The sequence below is a fragment of the Cyprinodon tularosa genome, unplaced genomic scaffold (assembly GCF_016077235.1).
Source record: "Cyprinodon tularosa strain WSP-4 unplaced genomic scaffold, ASM1607723v1 ctg27, whole genome shotgun sequence".
NCBI classification, from domain to species: Eukaryota; Metazoa; Chordata; class Actinopteri; order Cyprinodontiformes; family Cyprinodontidae; genus Cyprinodon; species Cyprinodon tularosa.
This window is the reverse complement of record NW_024038974.1, coordinates 2,442,061-2,459,941: the sequence shown is the minus strand read 5'-3', so window position 1 is coordinate 2,459,941 and position 17,881 is coordinate 2,442,061. Positions and strand designations below refer to the sequence as shown.

The window sequence follows — 17,881 nt, the reverse complement described above, 5'->3', positions numbered from 1 at the left end:
GTTTTGAAAACTTCTGTATTCATTCTTTTCCTGCTTTGTGTGTCAACGTTCACGGTTGCTAAGCAACAGAGCATACGGCGGTAAAACCCGCCGAAGGGTGGACCTGGTCGAATTTACAGCCAAAACTCTTCCGGTCTCCTTATTTTCAAGGACTTCGAAGGATCCAGTCTAGGTAGACCGCGTCCTTGGAGGACCCGTCCTAGGTTTTCGAACAGAGCCACAGTCTTACATTTTAAATAAGGAATCGCTCACGTGGTACGGCAACTCGCTAGGGTCCTTTAAACACCCACCCCAGCATGCGTCATCAATACAAACCTAACGTCTCAAACATCTTGGATTAATCGACACATGCTTTCAAACATCAATACGAAGAGGACGCATCAGTGTTGTTTTGTTAAAAATAATTAACGACCGATTTGCGTCCATCTTTGATACAGGGACCATAACGGTCCGGCACTTAGTAGCATCCGTCTGGAAACAAGAACCCCAGAGCCGCCGATGCATGAGGTCCTTCTGGATCTGGATCCTTCGTTAACAGATTGGCTCCCTGAACCCCGCAGGGCTGGAGCAGGTAGGCAGTCTGCTCTTTCACAAGAAACCCTTTTGAATGTGAATTTAAACGCTGGGTGTTGTAAGGATCGGTTTTGGGGAGCAGCTGCGTTTGCCGTTTTAGGATTAGATCCAAAAAGTAAAGTTTAATTTCTAAACGTTTCGTTTTTAATCCCACAGTGAGCTAATGGGCTATCAACGTTTATTTATGTATTTCTTTGTGTGTGGATTTGATCTGATGAAGTTAAATGGAGAAGTGGGTACCCCAAAATTCTACTCATTTAAGGGTAGTAATACTATAATATATTATCACTAAAGTTTAAGCTAAAGAATATTTGCTTAAAAGGCTAATCAAGAGCTGTAACTGGTCATAACGTTAGATTTAACATTGGGGAAAAATCAATAAGACATATATATACCAAGTTATGTGCAAATTCTGGAAAATAAAAATACATTTCTAACTCGGTTTAGTGTGTTGGTAATTATTGCAAATAGAAAACTAATTCCCAGCATCTCATTGATACTTTGTTGATCCACCATTAGCTTTAATTCAAGCTTATTTTAATATGATGCCACTGGATCTGGATCTTTATTTGAATCAGTTTGCATCTGATGGACAATATTCAGAGGATTTAATGCAACACATTTGAAAAATAATTGACAGGTTTATATTAAAACAAGGTTGGAAGTACAGAAAGATGAATAGAAAAGTATCCATTTAAAGGAGAAGTAGGTCAAGTGCTGAAATAATGGCTGTAAAATACATGTCTGTAATTAGAAGGCTTATTATCTGTAGCACTAAAGATAATCTGGAAAAGAAATTACATTTCCAAATTCCAGCTTACTCTCCAAAATTGTGAGATTGAATTAAACTTAATTCAATATAAAGTTACATTTCATGGGGAAAGATTTCAGTGTTGCACCAAAAAATGCTGAATCTCTTCTTTAAATGATTGTAAAATGTTAAGAAATTCTTTACATGAGCTGAAATAAAAAATACACATAAATAGTAGTATAATTTTTACTATGGTGCAGTGCAGAAAGAGATTATAAAATCAGATGTCTTTATTGATCAACTATAAATACAGAGTTTATGTGAAGTGAAACAAAGTGATATAGCTACACCTTTCCAATGTTGCAGAGATTATCATCAACATTTTCTTTTTTCTTTATCCAGCTTTATTTACCAAAATGGTGAACCAAGTTCAACAAGTGGATGGCTGCTGGCATTCATGTAAAGGCGACTCGAGCGCAGCCAGCAACAGCAGCGGGGAGAGCTCCAAGGAGAGCTCTCGATGCTCAACGCCAGTACTAGATGCAGATCGCATTGACCGACTGCGAGAAAAGATGAGGAAGAGGATTGATTCTGGAGATCATTGGTTCTCTCTGGAGTTCTTTCCTCCTCGCACAGCTAGCGGGGCTGTCAACCTCATCTCAAGGTACGCTCTAATGTGCTTCCTAAATCTTATCCCATGTGTTTTAGCGATAAACGGTCTTAATTACAGCAAATTGTAACTTGTGGTTCCAATTTCAAGTTTAACCAGACCCTAAAATATATAGTTTTTCAAAATGGTTCTGTTTTTAACAACATAGCTCCTTAGTTTAATAATCGTAACTAAAAACCAAAAAGTCAACCCCTTGTGTTTGTGAATAAAGTGTTTTTTGGGTTTGTATTAGTTTCTTTACAGCTGTTGTCACCTCACCTCTTCTAGGACTTTTTTTTAGAGAAATATTTATGGGAATTTTTTTTTTAGAAGGGCATCTGTGAGCTGAGATGAGAAGGCTCAGCTTAAACTAAGTGAATGATCTAAAGGAAAAACTCCAGAAAACTTGAAGTGCACTACTTGGATGACTTCAAGTTACAGTAAAATCTTAGCTGAGAGCTTGTTTGAGAATCAAATGAGTATAATTTCATCCTGTAACAGATTTGACCGAATGGGTTCTGGAGGACCCCTCTTTATTGATATCACCTGGCACCCAGCTGGAGACCCAGGCTCAGACAAAGAGACCTCATCTATGATGATTGCTAGCACAGCAGTGAATTACTGCGGCCTGGAGAGCATCCTCCACCTCACCTGCTGCAACCAAACCAAGGAGAAGATCACAGGCTACCTGGCTAAAGCAAAGCGTCTGGGGCTGAAAAACATCATGGCTCTAAGGGGAGGTAAGGGAACTAACATGCATTGCTAAGGACAGGTATGCTCTTGGAGCCCCTCTCTGGGATGTGTGGCATTTGTTGGGTTAGGAGTTTTGTCATGTATGCCTCAGGAGATAAGAGCTTCATGGGCCTGCTGCTTTAAATTCTTAGAAAGCAGGAGCCACACTTAACTTGGACTTCTAAGAAATTATGTGGCAGTACTAGTGTGCAGGGTTGGTGTGAATTGTTCCAGCTGCAACAACAGTTGTAGCAGAATTTAACCACAATAATGTAGAATATATAATTTTTCATCGATTTTTTTATTATTTTTTTTTTAATTTTATAATTCAGTATATAAACTTGCCTTTATTCATTCAATTCCATGGTCCTATAGATATTTGAACACTATGATCCTTTGCTGTTTGTTGGTGGAAAAGGCTTGAGACTCTCTTCTTTCAGACTTAATGTGCAGCCCTTTTAGTCTCAGTAAGAAAAAATATGTCCAGATTGTTCTTTTTTTTCTGCTGTCACTCTTTTGATTAAGTGCATGTTTCCAATGCATTCATGATGTCTGTCATTGCTCTGTCACAGCAAACGCACATCATTGAGCAAATGTGTGTTTACTCAGTGCAGACATACAGCTTGTAAGAGGGAAGGAGAAACAAATACTTTCTACTTGGGCTTTTACTGTAAAGTTTGCATTAGTGATCCTATAGAAAGATGCATTCTTTCCAGTTTAACCAGACCCTCTTAGAGGATGATTGCACAATATATAATATGTTAAATTAAAGAGACAAACCAGTTCATGCTAACTATTAGCCAGCAGACAGCTAAAAGCAGTTAAAGGAGAGGAATGATCTTTTAGCTCCTCTCTGCATTTTCCTCTGTGAGAATTAAAAATGTCTTTAAAATATTTCATTGCTAAGGTTTGATTTATGCCAGGGTTTGGTTCTGATGTTCCAGTCTTACTTACACTTCTTGTTGGGTCTGCTGCAACTTGGCTTAAACATTCTTTGATGGACTAACAAACAGCTGGTTTAATTTTTTTTTTAGCTGCATTCACTAAATATTGTTTTATTAATAGATTATGCTACCAGCCCACAACATCTACACACTAACTGTTAAAGCTAATTTTTTTTGTTCCACACCTCTCTGCAGATCCAGTGGGAGACGACTGGGAGGAGGAGGAAGGAGGCTTCAGCTACGCCGTTGACCTCGTCAAACACATTCGATCAGAGTTTGATGAATACTTTGATATTTGTGTTGCTGGTATGTCTTTTCAGTTTCCCAGAGTGAAAACTGAAACCTCTCTTAGCTTGTAGCTTTTTTTTTATTTTTGGTCTGTATGTATGTTTTTTTTTTTTTTTGCTGACTAAGTTTCCCAGTGTTCTATATTTCAGTAGTTTTTCTGAATGATTAGGATCATTTCGATACCCTCTGCATTTCTCAATAAACCATTTAATTAGATAAAAATCAGGTGCAGAAATTATAGATCATGAGAAAGACCATAGACATCAGTTGTAATCAATTAGATCTAAGGATTCCCGTGGTAAACTATTGGGAAGGCTGGGGTTCATGCTTCCCACTAAGCAATTTTATCTTTTACACAATGTTAATCCCTCACATCAATCTGAGCTTCCAGTCATTTCAGAGTTTGTTTGCAGGCTACCCAACAGGCCACCCTGAGGCAGAAAGCTATCAGCAGGATCTCCAGCACCTGAAGCAGAAAGTGGATGCAGGGGCGGACTTTATCATAACACAGCTATTTTTCAGGGCTGACACGTTTTTGAAGTTCCTGGATGACTGCAGGGCAATTGGCATCACGTGTCCCATCCTACCTGGAATCTTTCCCATTCAGGTACAAAGGACTCTTTCTAGGAAACGGTTATATCATTGCCATGAACCCATTCACCTATTCTCCTCTGAGGACACTTTTTCCGTGGCTTAAACATTTCATTTGTAAATTATACCTACTGATTAGATAAAATGGCACATTAATATGTTTGGACTTTGTTCATAAAAGGCAGTGAAGTATCTAAACCGCCAAGCTCCCTGTTTCTGTTTTTCTTACTGATTAATCTGCTGACTATTTTTTAGACTAGACGCCGCTTTATTTAAAAAAAATATAAATATAAAAAATACAGCACCGGATATCAGGGCGACAGTGATTCGCCTACATGTAATAAATACTGGCATACCATAACTGATAAATAATGAACAGTTTAGTTCGTGCCTTCAAGTCATTTGCCCATGGGAAGACTTTACTTGGATATAACCTAACCGAATATCTTCAGAACAGCTCTAAATGAGACAAAACTGATATGGGTGAGTAGAACATGATGTCATAACGTAAAATCAAGGGCCAAATGTAAAAAAAAAAAAAAAAAACGGCATTCCCCTTTAATATAGGGAAAATGTTATTTTACAAAAGCAGTGTTGTTTTCGTCAACGATGAGGATGACAAAATAATTTCTTGATGCTCTTTTTTGTTTTATCATAACAAAAACTGACGAGCTAAACGTGCATCTTTGCTGACTAAAGCACAACTAGTCATTGGTTTGAGTTTTCATCGACAAGACGATACAAAATAAAAGTTAGCGGGTCGTCAGTCAGACGTTGAAACTGCATCATTGTGCTGTAATCTGTTAATCAGTATCAGCCATGTAGCTGCGTCTTGTTTGATCCTGCTGCCCACCTACCGTGTAGCGTTGCACATGCTGCAGGAGCACAGATGGATCATGGCAGCAGCGGTAGGGTCTGAAAAAATAACAAGGATTACTCCGGTAGTGTACGTTCAACTCTGACAAACTGCTCTGATCTTCCATCTATGTTTGTGCAGAAATATGTCTTTGCACGAGCTTAGCTCCGAGTCTGCGCTTCCCGCTCCACTCTGACGGTTCGCTCTTAGCAGTATGTCTCTACCTGCTCTCGCTACTTAATAAACTTTGTGGCTGATCGTCCTCTGCCAAGTGTAAAAAATCCCTTTACTATCAATATTTGTTTTCTTCCAGCTCTCAAGAGGTGATACTAAACATTCTTTAATTTTTACCAAAAGGAAACCCTAAATTATATCCCTAGAAAATATTTCATTGCATACAGAAAAGGTACATAGATCTTTGAATATTTCTCTCTCATTGTTGTCGTTTCTATCTATTTAAATATGATGTAAATGTTTCCTTGAATTGTCTTTAAAACATTTTCTCAGTTTCTTTTAAATATGTCAACATTTTAATTAGCACATTAATTCAATTTATAACTTGATATCAATACAAAGCAAAATATTTGATACTGGATACCCTTTTCAATACCATGGAGTTAAAAAAAACCTATTAACATGAAAAACTAACCTTTTTTAATCTCAACACCGCACTTGCTTTCTTAACAGAATCACAGATTTTATTAATTTATTAAAAAAAAAATTGTGAAAAGAATTGTAAAATAAAATTCATGCAAAAATGAAAACTGTATAACCTAATTAACACATTTTAACAATAATTTTAGGTTGTTTGGGGTATTTTTCTTTTAATTTGCAAATAAACTATGAGTCTAAAATTAACAATAGCAACAATAGCAATTGTGTTTAATATGTATACCGTTACAAATTAGTACTGTATCCAGATACGTATGGATCATTTCAGGGGACTTTTTAAAACCCTACTCCAGATTATGCGTTGACCAAGGATCTAAAATGGGACACTAAATTAAAGTGTTTGACAGTGTAAAAAAAGCACAGATCTAAAAAAAATTTTAAAACAATACTAGACTGTGTCCTTATGACTGAAGAGTTCTGGCGACTTGTGTGGAGAAGATGGGAGAGCCACATTCTTTGTTTGGCCTAGTGATATATACACTGCCTGAAGTAGAATAAAGAAGAATAGTTTAAACTGGAGTCCCCTGGTATGTTGACTCTAATTGTATGTTTATATTTTTACAGGGATACCAGTCTTTACGTCAGCTTGTCAAGCTGTCTAAACTTGAAGTACCAGAGGAGATCACCAAAGTAATTGAACCCATCAAAGATAACGATGCTGCTATCCGTAACTATGGAATCCACCAGGCAGTGGGGATGTGTCGCGAACTGCTGGACAGCGGAAAGGTACCCGGCCTCCATTTTTACACACTGAACCGAGAAGTTGCAACCATGGAGGTCCTCCGACAGCTGGGCCTCTGGATAGAAGACCCCAGGTAGGTGTGAAATGCATCGGTGACAGTGAAAAAGGAAATCCACATTTGCACACATAGTTCTGTGTTGTGAAACCATATGCTTTTTTTCTTCTTTCCACACATTAATATAGTCTTTTTTTAATGTTTGGCAAATGCTATTTTCAAATGCTGAAACTTGATCCCACTGTGCTGAAATTTAGGCTGATACTCTTATAAAAAAATAGTACATCGGCCCTTTGACTGACATGGTCTCCCTTCTTCAGGGTTCGGTCCAGAGCATTTCAGCACTGACACTGGTTACGCTGAAAGTTGTCAAATTTACACTGAAATTAGGCTGATGCACTGAATTTTAATGGCCGTAATGTTTGCATGAAACTGTGCTTTTATAGATGGGAAGAAAGGTTAGTTGATAAGAGAAATTGAGCTTACATTTTTTTCACAGAAATGACTAGATGGTTATTCGTAACGAACGGCAAACAATATTGATTGTTCAGCCAAATCCGAAAATGCGCCATAGCAACCACCTTAGCAACCAAATATTTCGCTGAAGCCACAAAACCAGTAGGGTCATGCCATCTGACAGATGCTAAAAATTTCTTCAGTAACCTGCAACGACGCAGAGGTGTGTGGCAATGCATTGCTTTGAAGAGGTTAGGGAGATTCTTTGAGTGGCCTTAAAATAAAGGCTAAACATTTTCCTCCTCCTATGAGGCATCAGGCTTGAACATATGGTTCAGCAGTTGCAGGACCTGTTGGCCGACTGAGTTCTGTTTGTCGTCCATTGAAATAAGTTCACTTAATGAAGATTCAGAAGTATTTTTGTCGCTATCATTTGTCAATCCAGCATGTTGGATAGCCATTTTCTGTCGGTGATGTCACACTACAGTTTGGTTTATACTCAGAAAGCAGTTCAGCTACGTGTGTGGCGTAGTGAACGCAAATATGCCCCCGCCCCTTCCGCAAACACTCTGGTGTACCGCTCCAAAATTGTAGATGTCCGCAGTCAGGTGGCCTCTGATTGGTCAAATCTAATTCCACTCTACACTAAGGGCCGGATCTATCAAAGGTTTGCGTGTATTAAAACGTGAGCTATTTCACTGCGCACGCTAAAATGTACAAACTGATCTATCAACAGCGTGCTAAAAGGATTTGGTCTTTAAAACGTGCTAAATAGCGCCTCTTATCCATTTAGTACTTTTTCTGCAATGAATATGCAATATGGGGCGTTTACACGCAAAAGTGCGTCTTGTGGGAGGAGAACATGTAAATATATTAATTTAGCACTCGCAAAGTGATTTATCAAATCTGAAAGCAATTTTGCTAACGGTATCTGACTCTATATTTAACACGTTTCAAAAGAAGGTGCAAATGGTCTGTATGCGTAATTGCGCACACATGGCAGCGGTTATTGTCGCAAGAAGGAGACATCGAAATGAAGCAAGGAGACGCAGAGAACGCATTTTTTCACTCCGTGTGAATATTTTTGGAATGAAGGAGGAAACGATCATCAAAACATATCGTTTATCCAGCATTGCCATTTTGGAGCTGTTGGGGGAACTCCGAATGGATTTGGAGCCAGCCACAAGGAGGACCCACGCAATACCAGATATCACAAAACTCCTTGCAACATTGCACTTTTTTGCATCTGGGTCATTCCAGTGTACGGTTGCAGCGAGAGCTGGGATCTCCCAATCTCGTTTTTTCAGAAGTGCTGTCCGAAGTGCTGTCCGACGGGGTCGGGGTTCTCCCCCTGCGCCTGTGGAGCAACCTGCCAAATGCTGCGGGTATGAGCCATGTGATATGTGCATACAGGCCAATACAAAACACCTGTTTTTTTTTTTTTTTTTACTGCAGTGAAGTAGAAATTCAGACACATACCACCTTAGGGAATAAAGGTTGCCAAAGTAGGCCTATATATATATATATATAGATTAAAATTTCTTAATGCACTAGTTTGCACAAACTACAAACTACTTTGCCGCAAACCACAAAACGCGCAAAACCATCATTTAAATAGGGCGTCTCCAACAGTTTTGCACCTGCCACCAGTTACGCAATCGCTCTTGTTAAATCACCCGCAAACCATGGTTCAGCCCCTCGCGCAAAATTCCAGTTTGCGAGCGCAAATTACTGCACGCAAAATTGGATCTTGATAAATCCGGCCCTATGTGTATTTCCTGTTTGGTACCTTACCGGATTATTTTGTTTGTATGACCGCCATTGAGGAAAACGACTCATGAAGATGGACCAGCTAGAAGAGCGAGGTGCGAGAAAATGCTGGGACCCTTTTTCCACCAGGATCCACCTGCTCTTTTTCGCCTTCATGTAGTCTCCATTGTCACTCAAACTTGCCCCTACTTCCTCACTGCTGCGGCCGTACCCACAGACCCGCAGCTAGTTCATGATTGTCCCTCTTGCGTTGTGGCGTGGAATAACAGCACAGACCACGCTTCAATATTGGGCATAAATCAGAAGTATCTGCGACAAGTTTATTGCGACACACTGCTGCCGGGTATAACCAACCCTCTACTGGCTTTGGTATGTTAAAAAAAAAGAACTGGCAAAAGAGCATTTTTCTTTTTTTAAGGATACCAAACGGTCGCTCTTCCCTGTGGATGGCCTAGCGTTGGTCATTTTTTTACATTTAACCTCCCTGTCACAGACACCACGGCGAAATTCCACCCAGGTTGCTTCACTGCGTCGTTAAATGGGAAGCACGTCTATCCGCTTAGCCGATTGGATATTAGCTACAGGAACCGGTGTTGCACCACATTCTGTGCTCAATGAGTCACAATTTATGATGGGGCACAGAATATGGTGCAACACTGGTTCACGGCTCAGAGCACACACAGTTCAGCCATTTTCCCCACCTGTTAAGTTTTTGACTGAAGAAAAGCTGCTTAACCCCACATCACAACCACATGCATCCCCTGACTGGTTAACGTTAGCCATACGTTAGAGTTTTCAACTTGCGTGAAATTTTGTTCCGACTTTCTTCTCTCCACGTTTATGGCTTTGAGGCTGGATTCCCCTTGAACATTTTTTTTTTTTTTTGTCTTACAACTTGTTTTTGCTAGGCGTCCTCTTCCTTGGGCTGTTAGTGCCAACCCTAAACGGAAAGTGGAAGATGTCCGACCCATTTTCTGGGCCTCAAGACCAAAGAGCTATATCTACAGGACACAGGACTGGGACGAGTTCCCCAACGGTCGATGGTAGGCCTAATCAGAGACAAATTGTTTTCAGTCATTTATATATTTTCTTAGTGAGTTCTAGTTCTAATTAAAACCTGAAGTATTTGAGTGAACTGCAGTGGTGGATAGTGTGAGTTTGACTTCACTGCTCTGCTGTTTTCTTTAGGGGAAACTCTTCATCTCCAGCTTTTGGGGAGCTTAATGACTACTACCTGTTTTACTTAAAAAGTAAATCCTCTAAGGAAGCCCTTCTCCAGATGTGGGGAGAGGAATTAAAGAACGAACAAAGCGTCTTTGAGGTCTTCACATGCTACATCACTGCCCAGCCAAACCGAATTGGACAGAGGGTAAATAAGTCGATGCACAGACACATAAGTTGGTATCCTTACAGCTCATTAGGAAAGTAATGTCAAATGTCAAAACCTGCTGAGATATTTCTTAAAGCCTTGTTTGTATTGCTTGGAAAACATGTCAAACATTTCCCTTAGAATTCAAATTTATCATCTTTATTAAATATTTAGTGTTTCCTCTATAATAACATTATTAGATACTGTCAACATAAGTAAAAAGGTGCATTCTTCAATAAATCCTCGGGTTTTATGTCACTTCAATGAAACTGCATACAGTAATTTTCCTTTGTTAATTTGTCCCAAGAAGAGTGAGGTAATGGCTGGTGTTTGTGTTAGCTCATGTTTATTACTTCACTGTCACAGACACAGAGGCACTCCTGACCTTTTTAAATCATTGTAGTACTTGCACAACCGGCATTAACGCTCCGTGTCCTTTGGATTTTCTGTTTATTTGTCTTATTGGCAAAATACCTCTGAAACACACTTTTTTTTTTCAATGTCTTTCAGGATCTTCTCTGTATATTGTTACTGTGGGAACCAGAGTTTTAAACTTGCAGTAGCAGCTTGCAGTTTTATTTGAGTTGTTTGAAATTATGTACAGGCTTTGAGGGATGAAAATGTAATTTACTGTGGGAATAGATCACAGAGGATACTGCATCAGAACATTAAAAAAATACAGGTGCAGCTTTCTACTAATGCATGCATGCATAATTAAGTATTTAATTAATTAAGTATTTAATTAATTACTTAATTTGAATTGGTATCTGTAACACCAGATGCCAGCTGCATCATTGTGTCATTTAACACGTGTAGATAAGCCCACATTTATCTATACGTGAGTTTTAGACGTAAAATTATTCATTGTTCATTGGGACAAGAGGTTTATTTCTGATGCATTTTAATAACATTAGTTAGTAGCAGTAAAAAGGCTTAAGTTTTAAAATACAATTTACCTCTAATATATTTAAATTTAAAAACAAACTTACTTGAAGCATCCTTTGAGGCAATTCAACATTTGATGATTTACCTGCAGGAATTGGCTTCGAGTTTGTGGGATTTGAAAACTGCCTTTTGATTCTGAAGCTTCCTCCACAGATGCTCTATAGTTTAGGTCTGGAGTTAATCTTCATAATGGTAGAGAGACTTCCACTCAGAACATGTTGCTTATACTAAATGGGACAAAATGATTGATTGTAGGGTAGAAATGACTAAAACTAAACCATAGTTTTAGTTTTTTTGAGACTTAAAGCTGATGTTAGAAAATAAATAGGTGTGTGGCTGTTTTGCCTCACTAGAGTTTGAATGGGATCTCTGCAAACTCTTGCTCAAGATCGCAATGAAGCGCATTACAGTTTTCTAGTCTAATGGAGACAATGATGTTGGATTGACATTTCAGCAATCAAACTCAAAGAATATTTCTGCATAGTTATTTATATGTTGTTTAGAGATGAGGTTCATGTCTGTAAGGGTCAGTGACTGAATTGAAGACAGGTATATTGCCCGCAGAGAAGGTGATTGAATTTGTAGATGCTACTGGAGTCTGATGAGGCCTGCCAGTTTCTATAAGCTTCCATTTTTTTAATTGGTTTGCAGGAGGAAACAGTGCTCCAGTCACAGCTTTTATTCCTTGAGACAGATAATAATTATAGATAATGATAAGAATAAAGAGGACTGTGGAACTCTGTGGTTTTATATTTAGTTGTGGGTCATCAGCTTAACGGTGAAGGAAACTGCCCAGTGATTGATGACTTGACCAACAGGAAGATAGATGGATAATAAAGATGTTTAACCCAAGGACCTAGGTTTAGATCAGACAAAAGGAAGATTTTCCCTTTTTTTTGGTTGAGTGCATAATTACCTGGTGAGAAAATAAATTTAACTTTTTAAACAGCATTCAAGTTTTTGGATCTATGTTTTGTTCCCCCTGGAGTCACAAAACATACTTTTCTTGAGCTGTACATGTAGTCTGGTCATGGTTAGATGGCGCTGGAGCCAACTCCACCGAGGCGCCATGATTATTAGAAATGGATCGGTCTGTCAATTCGTTTTCAGGGAAGTTGGAAAAAAGGAAAAGAGATAAAAAAAATTGTATATTTAAATCTTAATTTCTGCCTTATCATTGTATGGGTCTTCATTTTATGTTTGGCTAAGCCTGGATCTCTTTCTCCATCCTTAGGTGATGTGTTTACCCTGGAACGATGAGCCATTGGCCCAAGAGACCAACCTTTTAAAAGATGAGCTTGAGAAGGTGAACAAACGTGGAGTCCTCACTATCAACTCTCAGCCCAATATCAATGGCAAACCCTCCACAGACCCCATAGTAGGCTGGGGTCCGCCAGGGGGATACGTCTTTCAGAAGGTGAAACGCTTTATTCTGGACATTGAAGCTCCGCCCTGTTTTGTCCTGTTGGGTCTGACATGATGTCTCAGTTGTCCTGTTTTCCATCCAACAGGCCTACCTTGAGTTTTTCACCTCTAGTGAAAATGTCTCGGCTCTCCTCAAGGTCCTGAAGAAATACGAGCCTCGTGTCAACTATCACATTGTCAATGTGCACGTAGGTCTAAGCAGTGACACTCTTTCTAGTCAGTGTGTGAGAACAGATTTAAAAGAGGCCTTTTGATTATTTTCTATGCAGGGACGTAACATGACCAACGCACACGAGATGCAGCCCAATGCGGTTACATGGGGCATCTTCCCAGGCAGAGAGATTGTCCAGCCCACTGTGGTCGACCCAGTCAGCTTCATGTACTGGAAGGTAAGTTACCCAGTGTCGCTTGAAGGAATTCAGGAGTCTTTGGTTATTAGACAACAGGAATTTCCTCTGGTTAATCCACATCTGATCTTTTCACTCTCCAATAAAATCAGAAAAATCTCTCACATGTGCCACTAAAGTATTTTCCATAGTGTCTACAGTATGAACATTTGCGCAACATTTTATCCAACTTATACGCCACTGCCAGAGCTCCTTTACAGACTTCTCTGCAGCAGCAGTCTAATGGTCACTGTTATTAGGTGGGGGCAGTTTTTCCATACTTCTCCATTGCTAAAGACTTTAATAATAACACAGAGACACCGGCATCCTGACTTCTAGTGACAGTCACACCCATCATTATGTCCATAAACAGTGCTCTACAGTGAGACGTCTACGTTCTCTCTCTCTGAGCATTCGGGTCATTATCAATTCAATTCAGTTTATTTATATAGGGTCAACAACACGTCATCTTAAGGAACTTTACAGAGACAATTTAACCAGATCATAAACTCAGATTGGTTCAAAGTTTTCTATCCAAGGAAAACCAGTTGATTGCATCGACTCATTGAATCAAAGGGAATCCCTCACTCTTAAGCGTTCTTGTAGCCAAAGTGGAGAGGAAAACTCCCTCTTAACAGGAAGAAACCTCCAGCAGAACCAGGCTTAGTGTGAGCGGCCATCTGCCGAGGCCCACTGGGGTTCAAGGAGACAGAAGCAGACATAGAAAAAGAAGCAGAGATACAAAAGGCAACTGTAAACCAGCTGCACAGGCGGCCCGTCAAGGAAACACACAGCCAGACAGACGAGCTCCAAGCCAGCTCCCATGTCAGATGATGAAGAGAGCACATCCAGCCAGTCTCAGAGAAACAGGACTACACTGAAAAACAGGCCAAGCTCCAACATCTATAAACAAAAGTGTTGATGGCAGCAGCGCAGATGATATATTATTATATCCTGAACCATTCAGTCTGACGTCTGTCATGTCACATTGAATTTGAAGCATGAAAGACCATGGCAAGAAGATTGCATTGAGAATTCAACCCGAGCCCCAAAGCTACCCACCTTTGATTGATAGAAAAACAAGATAATGAGGCATTGTATAGTCATTGTTCCTAAAACCTTTTTTTTTTTTTTTTTTTTCCTTCAGTAATAGAACTAGAATATGTAATGATAAGAGTTTTAACTTTATTTTTTAAGTGGTTTTAGTATAATTCCAATGTAATATATATTATATAGCGTGTCTCCTAAAACAAACAACTGTCATATCTTCTGTTTTTCTTTTATTTTCTGTCCTCTGAAGCTGCTTTTTGAACTTTATTTTAGATTTTTCATATTTATAAATTAATTTAAATAAACTAAACTAGCTGTTGTTTCTTTTTCAATAACACTAAAATTGACGTTGTTTAAATTACAAAAATGGGTACGTTTTTTCCCCAAAGTTATTAAATAGAATTACTGATTGTTTTTATCATGGTGTTGAAAAGGCTTCAGAATAAATCAACGCAGCAGACTATGTTGTGAAGATACTAGATGCACATCTTTGTTCCTGTGTTTTCAGGATGAGGCCTTTGCTTTGTGGATCGAACAGTGGGCCAAACTCTACGAAGACGAGTCGCCGTCACGAATGATCATCAAATACATCCATGATAACTACTTCCTGGTCAATCTGGTGGACAATGACTTTCCTCTGGAGAACTGTCTATGGCAGGTCATCGACGACATGTTCGAGCTCCTGGACGCTCCGCCCGACGTGCTCAGCGATGGGGCCGTTTCAGAATAAATTACTGTTTGAAAGAACCTGTTTAGGAAAGAAATCATTCAGGATCCTTTCTCATTTCACAGTTTTTTTAAGTGCCTTAGTAAAATGCTAATGTATTTAACTGAATTTTTTTATAGTGTTTTGTAGATGCTGAGTGAATATGTTAACATGGAAAATGTTCTGTTTCAGGTAAATAGGAAATGCAGCACATTTTAGTTATGGAGCAATACAGCGACTTAAAAAAATCTGCGACATGATTAGGAAAGAAAGCTAAATGTATTTTATGTAGCACCAGTTTATAACTAATGATGTCTGATACAGACGGATCCAGTGAGTATGAGAAATATATTTTCTCATTTCAATCTGATAAACAGATTGAGTTGCATACATGCCAATATTTTTCCAAGTTATTAAGCTGTTTGAAGGGAACCCTGCGAAGTGTCTTTAATCACTGACGAATGGCAATACCTCCTGAATGAACCTGTAGAGAGAGGACTGGTAGTAAGATATGTTGGATGAGAGGAGATTACAGTTAGTTGCAACAATAGCTCCTTCATTCTTCTCTCTGAAAGAGTGATGGGGCTGGAACATGAGCTTACAGGTGGCAATAGCTCAGCTGATGGATCTCTGGATGGTGTCAAAGCTCAGCAAAAGTAAATGAGGGAGTCAAAACGAAAAAAAACATTTTTACAAAAAAATAACAAATATGGAAATACCTAAGCACGCACAACTAAAAGCTTGTTAAAGGAATTTGCAAATGTAAAAGATTTTTTCATACCTGTATTTTTTTTTTCAGCTGACATTTTTCTTCCAAACTGCGAGCGGGTCAAATTTAGATTAAGTTACCGGTACACACTTTCCACTTTTACCCTAATTACAATAAACTGGTAAAAAAAAAAAAAGGTTTCTCCAAGGAAACCCCAGCAAATTGTAATTAGTCTCTGACTATGCAGCAATCTATCATTTTCCTTGTTTTTTTTAACCTCTTTTTGCTTGTGGTTATTATTTTAGTTGTGTACCACAACATGTTTTTTTTTTTACTAACAACAGCTAAGAGAAGTGTTTTGGTTTGCCTAAACTTGCATCATCTTGTGTTGCCAATTCAAAGCCAATTGGTGAAGGGAAATATAGGCATAAGCAGAAATATTTCTGAATAAATGGTTTATATTGTTCTTTTAGTTTTTTTTATTCTATAAAAAAATCCTTTTGCTTGATTTATATATCAAAAGAAATGTGTCTTAATGGCTCTTTTCCCATAAGGTGAGCAGTTGCCTTTATACAATATGCAGTTTTCCTTTGAGATTTGGAGTCTCATTTCTCTTTACAAAAAATGAAAACAAAACAGTCTCATAAATAATGAATATGTCATGTTTTCTTTGTTCTAATAAGTTTTTCATTGTCTTTTTTTAGAATTCTGTGAGGTTTGAGTGTTACCTAAGCTTTTACACATTTTAATCATGCAATATATTAGATGTAGAGTGAGGCTTTTTAATGTGATAATGGCGCTTTCAGAAAATCTATCAACTGTTTTGATATGTTTGAACGGTGCTTTGTTTTTTTTTCCTATATAGAAATGCTCTTAAATTTGATGGAGAAAAAAAACAAAAATATGAATTAAAAATTACTCATTTCACCAAGTTGTGTTGCATGTTTCTTTCATAGGTGTGAACTGCCTATCTATTTTGAGACTAAGGTTAGCAGGTATTTGTTTAAAACCAAGAAAAGTAAAAGGTAAGAGAAAAGCTCTTTTATTGACAGATTTTGAAGGTGAGTCAGGGGCCCCAGAGCTGGGCATGCATCCATTTTCTCCCGGCAAGTCCTTGTGGGGCTGGTGTTTGTCTCCGGCAGTTTACAGGTGAGAGACGGACTACTCCATGGACAGGTCCCCAGTCAATCGCAGGGCAACCATCAATCCATTCATTCATCCATCCATCCATTTTCTTACACGTTTATCCCAATTGGGGTCGTGAGGGGTGCTGGTGCCTATCTCCAGCTGTCTACGCGCGACAGGTTTCCAGTCCATCGCAGGGCAACACAGAGACAAAATGGACAAACAACCATTCATGCACACACTCACACCTAAGGAGAATTTAGATAACCCAATTAACCTAACAGTCATGTTTTTGGACTGTAGGAGGAAGCCAGAGTACCCAGAGAGAACCCACGCATGAACAGGGAGAGCATGCAAACTCCATACAGAAAGACAGGACCGAAAATTGAACCCAGAACCTTCTCACTACAAGGCAGCAGTGCTAGAGCTGGACAATAAGGCAAAAACTTAAAATAAGAAAGTAAAAAAAATAAGAAATCAGAATTTTACATACTATAAAAATGTTTATGATATCCAAATTAACAAAATAAAAGAATTTCATAAAACTCCAATATAACATGTTTGAAATGTTTGATTTAAAAAAAAAACAAATCCCTTAGAAGCAAACACATCAGTCAGTGACAAATGCTTTAATCATAGAATGGAATGTTGAAATATTAGAAATGTGTTTAAAAGTCAGTCATTTAATATTGAGTTATTGTCCATCCCTATCTGACCTCCATAAAAAGTCATGTGAAATTAGGGCTAGTATGAAGCTTCTCATGGCTAATTGGAGTTTGATTATTATTGCAGACCAAGTTGAATAACTGAAGGGATTTCTCAGTTTATGAGTTCATGGGAGCTTTAATAATAAAAACCTTAATGCAGCTCTCATTTTCTTGAAGATCCCTTTTAAACAGCCAGACTTGGAACAGACCTTTGAAAGGGTTAATGATGAACTATTGTGAATGTTTTCTGAGTCTTTCATTGTTTTTCTTTGTTTGTTTGTTTGTTTTTGTAATAGCTAATAACTCAACTGAAAATGAAACATGTAATTCATGTGATCTCCAGTTTTTTTCTCATCAAGAAAATTTCATCAGCTCTCAATATTTTGTTAAATTTCTATGAGAAAAACCATCATTTCAGAAAAATAGGATATATTCTCACA

General features: G+C 38.4%; 1 protein-coding gene across 2 annotated transcripts; it reads left to right on the top strand.

Moving 5' to 3' along the window:
- Positions 1–261: 261 nt before the first annotated feature.
- mthfr (methylenetetrahydrofolate reductase (NAD(P)H)) lies at positions 262–15,805 on the top strand. Of its 2 annotated transcripts, none has more exons than XM_038289547.1 (12): positions 262–571; positions 1,727–1,988; positions 2,475–2,713; positions 3,845–3,955; positions 4,351–4,544; positions 6,621–6,871; positions 9,928–10,062; positions 10,208–10,388; positions 12,568–12,750; positions 12,845–12,946; positions 13,028–13,147; positions 14,703–14,924. In XM_038289547.1, exons 1-12 carry the CDS (start codon positions 499–501, stop codon positions 14,922–14,924), a joined length of 2,073 nt encoding a protein of 690 aa, XP_038145475.1. In that variant the 5' UTR covers positions 262–498. The 2 variants fall into 2 exon arrangements, with proteins under 2 accessions (XP_038145475.1, XP_038145474.1); XM_038289546.1 differs by having other exon boundaries at positions 263–688; positions 14,703–15,805.
- Positions 15,806–17,881: the final 2,076 nt, after the last annotated feature.